This window comes from Arachis ipaensis, chromosome B09 (genome assembly GCF_000816755.2).
Source record: "Arachis ipaensis cultivar K30076 chromosome B09, Araip1.1, whole genome shotgun sequence".
In the NCBI taxonomy this organism is placed as follows: domain Eukaryota; kingdom Viridiplantae; phylum Streptophyta; class Magnoliopsida; order Fabales; family Fabaceae; genus Arachis; species Arachis ipaensis.
This window is the reverse complement of record NC_029793.2, coordinates 139,318,791-139,328,203: the sequence shown is the minus strand read 5'-3', so window position 1 is coordinate 139,328,203 and position 9,413 is coordinate 139,318,791. Positions and strand designations below refer to the sequence as shown.

General features: G+C 31.9%; 1 protein-coding gene and 1 long non-coding RNA gene across 2 annotated transcripts in view; both read left to right on the top strand.

The window, feature by feature from the left end:
• The window catches only part of LOC110266340, a 9,823-nt gene continuing 1,367 nt past the window's right edge, over positions 958–9,413 (top strand). Inside the window, exons 1-2 of the long non-coding RNA XR_002353600.1 lie at positions 958–968; positions 3,040–3,045. This is a non-coding gene — a long non-coding RNA (uncharacterized LOC110266340). The remainder of the gene's footprint in view (positions 969–3,039; positions 3,046–9,413) is intronic.
• LOC107617712 (extensin-3) lies at positions 4,085–6,070 on the top strand. Its single transcript, XM_016319552.2, has 3 exons — positions 4,085–4,750; positions 4,908–5,061; positions 5,626–6,070. Exons 1-2 carry the CDS (start codon positions 4,100–4,102, stop codon positions 5,037–5,039), a joined length of 783 nt encoding a protein of 260 aa, XP_016175038.1. The 5' UTR covers positions 4,085–4,099; the 3' UTR covers positions 5,040–5,061; positions 5,626–6,070.

Genomic DNA, 9,413 nt, shown 5'->3' with positions numbered 1-9,413 from the left:
GACAAGAAACATTATCAGTTTAGTTATATATTATATATTAATGATGATATTTAATTTAACGATGCTTAGATGATATCTTAGCTTGTAGAGTTACCGTAGCATTAGTTTTAGATACATTATTATTGAAATAAAAGTGATATTCTTTCCGAACCTTTATGACTAGCTAGCACACTCGGAAAAAGACAAAATGATAACTCCAACCAAATTTTTTTACTACATTAAAGGGCATAAAAATCAGGTGCTACTTCCATTTTTCTTTCCATGTTCTTAAACAAGTGCGGTAATATATGATTCCCGCTCTCCACCTTTTGAAGAGCCTCTGATAACTCTTTTCAGTAGAAAGAAATGTTCTTTCATCATTTTCCATGCCCATTCCCCCTGCCATCACGTCTTTATTAATTCTCTTCTTTTTGGGGTGAAACAATGTTTTTATGTATTCAATTCGTACAAAGAGTTGATACATTTATCTTTCTATGATTGAATTAGTTGTAAACTATTCTTTTTAATTACTAAAAAAGATATGTTAAGATAGGAGAGTAAGTGAAATAATGAATGCAACTTTTTTTTACCTTAAATAAAAAAGATATAGTTTGTTATGGGTTACAAGTAATACCATATGTATCTATGATGAACTGTCATTTCATTTCACCTTATAGACCGATACAGAAGTGAGAGAATTAATCAGGTCTAAAGGTTCCAGAAGATAGCTAGGTGTGTAGTATGAAATAAATAATTTAAGTTATCCAAAATATTCTGTTTGATTTATTAAACTACGTGGCGAGGTTGATGTACATGTACATATAATAATTATATAGTAATATGAGCAATAATAATAATGTATGTAACGTGGAAGATATTTTATTGGATTTAGTTACAGAAATGGACAACCTAACCCACCGCAAGCTGTGAAAGTTGAATATAATGAAGATCGAAATTATATTACAATACCAAGAGTAGAATGCGAAATAGTTGACCAAGAATTTTCAATACCTAAGTATAATACTTTAGAAGGTAAATAATCAAATAATTAAAAAGGTGGAAAGTAAAAGGCGTCATTTATGATAGGGTCTATTGATGTCTTTATCCCCAAAAAAGGGTACTATTAACTATTCAGAGATAATAATAATGATGATGAGGCAATGCCATGCAGAATGTGCAAGGAGTGGACTAGTCTATATAGTCTTGGATAGTAGAGTGTCTCAGTGACCATAAATTTATGAATAGAATTAAAAGAGAGAGAATGGGGAACAGATAATAAAAAATCATTGAGGCTGCTATGGGCCATGTAGTGGTACATGTTTCTTCAAGTTATCCAATTGGAAACGAGTTTTGCTTTCACAAGTTAATTAGAGGCAGCTACCATGCATTTCACACTAGTCAATTATCAGTTATTTATCAATACTTTTTCATATCGAATTCAAGAGATTGATAATATCACAAGATTACAATACCTAATTAATGGAGACATAATAAACCCTACTTTGTGGAATATTTTGAATTATTAGCTACGTTTAGATCTATGATTAAGTAAAAATATATCTTATTATTTCTTAGTTTTTCTTTGTTTTGGTAATATATTATTTCTTAGTTATTAGCAGGGGTGTAAGTTACCGAATTGGACAGAAAATTATCGCAAAACCAAATCGAATTTTATAACAACCGATTGAAACCGAAAAAATCGATTTTTTTTTGTTTTTTTTTCGAACTAAACCGATTGGTTCAATTTGGTTTTTGGTTGCCTTTACTGAAATCGAATCGAACCGGATCGAACCGAAGAGTGAGGGTTCAGTAGTGTGTTTTTACTAAGTTGCCTTTTAACCTAGGTATAAAAGGGCCACTCAACCACAACCCTAGCTTTCTTCTTCTCCTTTTACGCGAACCCTAAACCCAGTCACCCACAAAACACTTCTCTCTCCCATTCTTCCACGGTTCCACCTCCAACCTCCATGCTTGAGAGAAGGAGAGGCTGAGGGAGCCAGAGAGTGTTGTCCACCGTTAAGAAAGTCGCCAATCGTCGCTCGAAGTCGTTCATTCATCGCCGTCGCAGGGTCACCGTCGCAACAAAGCCAAAGCCGAGCAGCACTCCAACCAGTCCGTCGCCGAGCAGCAGTCCGTCGCCGAGCAGCAATCCAGTCGCAGAGCAAGACTCCAGTGGCCGAGCAACCAGTCCCTCTCCTGCAAAAATCCAAAAAGCAACAGAACGATGTCTTCTTCGGATGTTAGATTTTGTGCTTGGTTATAATTTTTTTTACAGTAATTAATGTATATATTGTCAACAAAATCCTAGTCTGCAATATTTTTAGTGATATTTGTACTTGATTTAGTGAGATTTTTAGTGATATTTGTACTTGATTTAACCTGAATAATTGTTTTTAGTGTCTTTTTGAATATATATGTGTAGCTGTCTCTGATTATTTGTGGTCATTTAAATTCTGTTGATTGGCTTTAAAAATGAATTACTTATGGTTTTGTTTATGAGCTGCTTTGGTTTTGTTTATGAGCTGTGTATCAGCTGCTTATGTCTTAGTAGATTTGTGTTGAATTATCTCAAAATAATGTATGGCAGTTAGTGAGTATTAAATGATGCAAATAAACTAGCTAGTTGTACTGTTAGGTGAGTTTCTGATTGTATGTTGAGAAGCAAAAGTTTTGGTGCAAGGTGTTGAAGTTGTTATCCAATACTTGTTGAAAGAATACAATCCATTGTTAGATCATGTTGTTTTTAAATTCAATGATGCTTGTTTGGTGGATTGAGCAAAAAGTGAAAGAAGATAACTATTAGAGCTTTTGATCCTTTTTTATTCAATCAATTGAATAATGCATACACATTTGCACAAAAATAGTATTAAAAGATAGAAGTTATTTTAACTTCAATTAATTAAGCTCATCCATTAAATCATGTACTGCATTATTTTGTGTTATTGATATTAAATGTCATTGCTATTCTTTTTTACTGTTGAGTGCATTCTTATGCGTTTAAGTCATCAATTCATTATTGTTGCTCAACAGTGGAAGATTTTAGTGTGGGCAACTTTGTAGGCAACAGTGCTCATAAAGAGAAATGAAGAGAGAAATGAAGAGAGAATCAAAATTGTCCACTAACAATGGTTGAATTTGAAATTTTATAGTGTAATGTGCTTGTATGCATGCTTTAAAGGATTCATATACTAGCTATTGGTTTATTTTATATACAGGTTGTCTGCACCTTTTCATAGTAGTCTAGTTTCATCTTTGTTGCTGGAAACAAAACTGTGGTGCTGTTCATGAGTTAAAAATGCTAATTTTTCATTGTTCTATTTATATGTATGCAGCCAACAAGCAATGAGGTGCCCAATGAACGGACGCCTGAAGTTGGGGGTGAAAATGTTGAGTCCGTGGTACGTTCTTCAACGGACAGTGGCTGGTGTGGATTCAGATTAAGCATGGTGGCTGTTTGGTTTTTATTTATTTTAAAGTGAATGTTTCGGTTTAAAATGTGTTTATTTTTGTTGTTTTGCTAGACATTTTTAATTGTCTTTGTTTTATGTTTAATTAAATTGAATTTGTATTGGATTTGGATGTGATATACTCTTATTATTCTAGTTTATTGAAGATTTTAAACTTCATTTTATAGTATTTTAAATTCTGATTATTAAGTGTAAAAAAATAAAAAAAATTGACTGAACCAAATTACTATTGGTTCGATTCGGTTGTTCAAACAACAACCAACCGAATAGTTGGTTTCATTATACAATTGATCAGGTCGATTTGGTTAATTTTCGGTCCAAAACCAACCTGAACCGAGCCGATTACATCCGTAGTTATTAGGTACTTAATTAGGTTGGAGGGTCCATGATTAAAACGAAGCCCGCGCGCGGCTTGAGTCAAATTGGGTCCCCGGAGAAAACAATAAGTAATAATTTGTTTTGTTGAAAACAAAGCACATAGGACAATGGTTATTTAATAGTTAATAGTTTGAGTTTAAAGGTGAATGTTAATGGTGAAAAAATATAAAGTAGATGTTAAGGGGGGTAAAGAAAAGCAATCTATATAAAGGGAGTGGCATTGGGTTGAGAAAGAGCAAAAGCAAAGCTTACCCACTTTGGAAGTGAGAAAAACAATGAGGTCCCTAATGGCCTCTTCTCTCATCCTTGCATTGGCAATGCTTTCTTCTCTAAGCTTGCAAATCTCCGCTGATAACTACCTCTACTCATCACCCCCACCACCCAAGTCTCCGCCGTACCATTACTCCTCCCCTCCTCCGCCGCCTAAGAAGGCACCTTACTACTATCACTCTCCACCACCACCCCCTAAGAAGCCTTACTACTATCATTCTCCACCACCACCGGTGTCTTCACCTCCACCACCCTACTACTACCATTCTCCACCTCCGCCGGTGTCTTCACCACCACCACCATATTACTACCATTCTCCTCCTCCACCACCTAAGAAGCCTTACTACTACCATTCTCCACCTCCACCACCAAAGAAGCCTTACCATTACTCATCACCACCGCCGCCGCCATACCATTACTCATCTCCTCCACCACCACCAAAGAAACCCTACAAGTACTCATCACCACCACCACCACCACCGGTTCACATTTACCCCCCTCACCCACACCCTCATCCTCATCCTCATCCACACCCACACCCATATCCACACCCTCATCCTCACCCAGTGTACCACTCTCCGCCACCACCAAAGAAGCCTTACACGTACCCATCTCCTCCACCTCCGGTCCACCACGTACACCCTCACCCAGCGTATCACTCTCCCACCTTATAAGTACCCATCTCCACCACCACCTGTTCACCCTGCTCCTTACATTCCTCACCCAGTTTACCACTCTCCTCCACCGCCTTATAAGTACCCGTCTCCACCTCCACCGGTTCACCCTGCTCCCTACATTCCTCACCCGGTTTACCACTCTCCTCCACCGCCCTACAAGAAGCCTTACAAGTACTCATCTCCTCCACCACCGCCATACAAGTATCAGTCTCCACCACCACCACCACACTACGTTTATGCATCTCCTCCCCCTCCTTACCACTATTAGATAACTTAGTTTAGCACTCTTGGTAAGTTTCTTTCTTTCTTTCTTATCATCTCTTATTTTTTAGATAATTTTATTCTTCATGCGATAACGGTACCTATTTAATATCGTCAACAACTACATAATTCACTCTAACTATATTTATCTCTACGTAAAAATGCGTTCGTTATTAGTACAATAATATAAGAGTAGTGCTAGATAAATAATGACTATCTTAAACAACATGAACAACTACCGATCAAATAAAAATATACTATATCTTAATTTAATGTTATTAATTAAATTTAAAATTAATTTACATTGTTTATACATTATTCAAAAATATTGCTGGTAACCTAATCTTTTCATAATACAATCATAACATATAAAGTCTAGCTAGTTAGTCCAAGATATATCACTACTTTTTCAAAACATGAGTTTTTGTCTAGCTAGTTCAAGATATTCTCTATGTATAATAAAGTCTGCATAAAAAAACAAAATAGGAACATTTTTTCTCATTTAGGTTTGGTTATGATGACATGGACTTGACATGCTAACAATGATACGGCCGGGTCTACTGGTTTTTTTTTTCTTTAAATTTTTGTTGTAGGGTATGAGGAGAGAATATATAAATATGTGAAAATAAAGAAAGCGATAGATGGGGATTGAAGAGGAATGAATGAAGAACACACAAGAAGAGAAGAAGATTATTATGCAATTGCAATGGAAGCAAAGTTTCCGCGTTTGGGCTTGCATAATAATAACAATAATATAAGGCGTTAGTTTTATTATATGTTTCTATCATAGGATTGGTTCAAGTCATTTTCTATGCTTTTGTTTAATTTACGAATTATGCTTTGTATTTTCTATTTTGACAGTTGTAAAGCACTGCTGCTTATATATATAAAATTATGGATGATGTGTGATGGTCCATGCACGCTTTCCTGTTACTCAATAGGACAAATGCATGCATTGTAGTTTTCAACCTCTGCTGCATTTTGCAGGGGGTTGTAAAACTAATTATATGTCAAAATTAAATAAAATCTATTCTCCCATCTTCGTCTCCCAAAATGCCAAAATATGTTCCTCCGGTTCTTTTGCCGTAAAAACAAAATACTGTGCACAAAAGAAAATTAAAAAAACATCCATTTAAAATTTTCAAAGAGTTTTATAAAGTATATGACCATTTATTTGTCTTTAATAGATCTTGTTTTTGTGTCAAATAATTTCATTATATGGAATCATATGCCTGACAAGAAGGTTAACAATTAGATCGTTATTATCCTGTATAAAGAAAGAAAAATAAGTACGTTCAAGGCATGTAATAAGTGAAGATTATTGTTTTAAGGTAACAAAAAATATGTGGATAGTACATGATGATAAATTTTTTTATTTTTTATTAAAAAAAGTAATTAGCTCTTTATCAATATTTTCTTTTCACCACAACATTATTTTGTCTAAGGCCGTCAAAATAAATTACACCCGTCGGATTGTCATAAATGGAGAGATGTTTTATTCTAAAATTAGACCTGCAAAATAAAAAAAATAAATGAGTTTCTCTTTAATTCGAAAAAAAATTCATTGTTTGATTTTATTTAACCTGTTTATTTTTATTTTTTTAAGAAAAAGTTTCAAAAAGTCTATAACAATATATTTTCCATAAAATTTAAAAATTTAAAAAAATATCCCTAAATTTTATTATTTTAATTAATTCAATTTTATTCCTCTCTTTAAATTTTGCTTATCAACCTATGGTCAATATTTATTTTTCATATTTATCCTACAAAGACTATTCTTGACGAAAAAGAAATTTATTATTTCTTTAATTGAATAAATATTTCTCGTGGTTTCAAAGTGAAGGATGTGATATATATCGTTATAGACGATGGAGAGTTGGAGACATTATATTCCCCCTACCTATTTCTTTTTCCTTTTTTATCAGTGAGACAGATGTCGCTCACTTACTTGCTAAAGAAAAGTCAAACAAATTTATTCACATTTGTAGGATATTATTGAAATAAAAAGAAAATAGAAAGAGATATTTACAAAAGAATTTAATTTGATGTTAGATAATATAAAACAGTTTTATATTTATACTTAATTATATAATAATAAGTAAGTAAAAATATTTTTTTTTTATATTAACTGTATGAATAATTATTTTAAAATAACAGATGTAACTAAATAATTTTGTAAAAATTTTTACAGTGTATATTATTAAAATTAAATTCAAAACAGAACCGGAAAAAAGAACGAGAGATTCAAACTAAGTGTATTACTAAACACGGAGGGGACTAAAAGTAATATTATCAAAATAGAAGTAATAATATCTATTTATCGAATAATATTGTGAAAATTATATATAATTAAACTCATAAATCATATCATGTAAAGTTATATTTGAATGAAGATGAGCGGATATTACACTGAAAAGACTCATATACATCAGAAAATCAGTAAAATTTATTTGTTATACAAAAGCATATATATATATAATTAAATNTATGTTGTAACTAATAATAAAAAGTCATGGTCCTATTTATTTGTCTTTCTCTTCTTTAGTCCCGGTTGCCGTTGTTAATTGGCAAAAGAAAAAAAAAATAAATAAATAAAGAATGCATGGCATTAATTAAGTCAAGAAATAAAAGAATGGACACTGAATCAAATTTGAAGAAAAAAGGGCAGACACTTGGTTGAGTGAGTTGTGAGAATGGCGAGTTTGTCACTTGCTCCACGTTTTTTCCTAACACCTTTGGACATCACATCTAATCACAAACATTATTGAGATGTACCAAGACCCTACCATCCAACATTTCATTTCTTATTGTGCCACATGATGATCCATGTGATCGAGTTGGTGAGTTTGTGACGCTCAGATTATTTGTCTCTTATTTCTTTATCTATTTTAATTTTCTTGTCATGAATCTGGACACAAACTTTAATTAATAAATTACTCATATAAAATTAATAATAAGAGCCAAATCCATAAAACAAAGTTTTAAAAAACCAATTGATTATCAACCCGATGGAATAAAGGTTTCATGGTTTAAAAGTTTAATCAAATTTTAATTAAAATTAAATTGAATATAATAAAATAATATATTTATATGTTAATATTGTTTTTTTATATTTTATTATTTTAAATCGATTAATCACTAAAAAACTAGATCAATTTCACTGATTTATCGATTTTTTTTACTAATTTACTGTTGATCATCTAAAAAATTTTAAGTTGATAAAATGAAGTAATATAAATGGTTATATCACTACAAAAATTTGATTAATTAGCGATAAATTTTTGCGAGAAATATTTTTTGTTACTAATTCGTCACTAACTTGCGAGGAATTAGTGACGCACTAACAACAAACTTAATGAGCGGTCACAAAATCTAATTTTTCTTGTAGTGAGATACTTATTGATTTGTTACTAGGTTAAAAAGAATTTGTGATGACATTTGTGATTGTAGTTCAACTAATTAAATACATATTATTTCCTAGCAAATTAGCGACTACTTCATAACTCTACTTTCTCATTTAGAATAGCTTTGATTTAGTGACAAAATTCCTACAAATTTGATTAATGATTTTCAATGATTAGCTATAGATTTACTATAAAATGTGACAGATTTGTGATCATATTAGCGGATAACTTGTGATGAATTATGTTAGGAAAATTCCTTGCTAATTAGCATCAACTAAACATTCTATTTTGTCTACGAAGTTAGTTTGGAATTAGCGATGATTCTGCTGCAGTAGAGTTTGTCACTAATTAGCTTTTACTTTAGTGACGGATTTGCGACTATTTATTCGTAAGCTAAAAAACTTTCCGATGAATTAGCGACTATTGTGTTTGCCTCACTGATCTGCGGCTTGTAATTAGCGAGGAAAATATTAGTTGTTAGGCGGTAGCTAATCTGTCACATATTATATTTTGCGTCAGATTAGCAATTATTTTACGATTCTTTTTATGGTAGCTAATCAGCGATATTCTTATAATGTATTTCTAACACTTTTTTTCAAGTAAAAACCTCTTTTTAAGGTTATTTTTTACATATGAAAATAATTATAGTGTAACTCAATCAAATAGAAGTTTATAAAATATTTACACTACTATGATATAAGTGAAAATGGCAGGTTGTGTTTTGCTTTTTCAATTTTTTTGTTTGTTTTTGTTTTTAAAACTCACAAAATGCGCATTTTGTGTTTGTTAACCTTTTCTTTTTTTGTGTGTTTGTTTTTTGCCTACTTGCAAAATGTAGTGGAACCTAACTAATGTTAGAATTGCTGTAACTATCTCGTTATAAATTTTTGACAGATCAAATTTTATGAGTAACAAATTTTTGATAGTATGTAAAAAAAATTATTAATATTAATTAATAACTATTATAATAATAATAT

Bases quoted from the DNA above. Each gene is read 5' to 3' on its own strand.
- LOC107617712 (XM_016319552.2), top strand. From the start codon at position 4,100: ATGAGGTCCCTAATGGCCTCTTCTCTCATCCTTGCATTGGCAATGCTT. The intron at 4,751-4,907 runs CACTCTCCCACC...CACCCGGTTTAC, and splicing joins TACACCCTCACCCAGCGTAT to CACTCTCCTCCACCGCCCTA.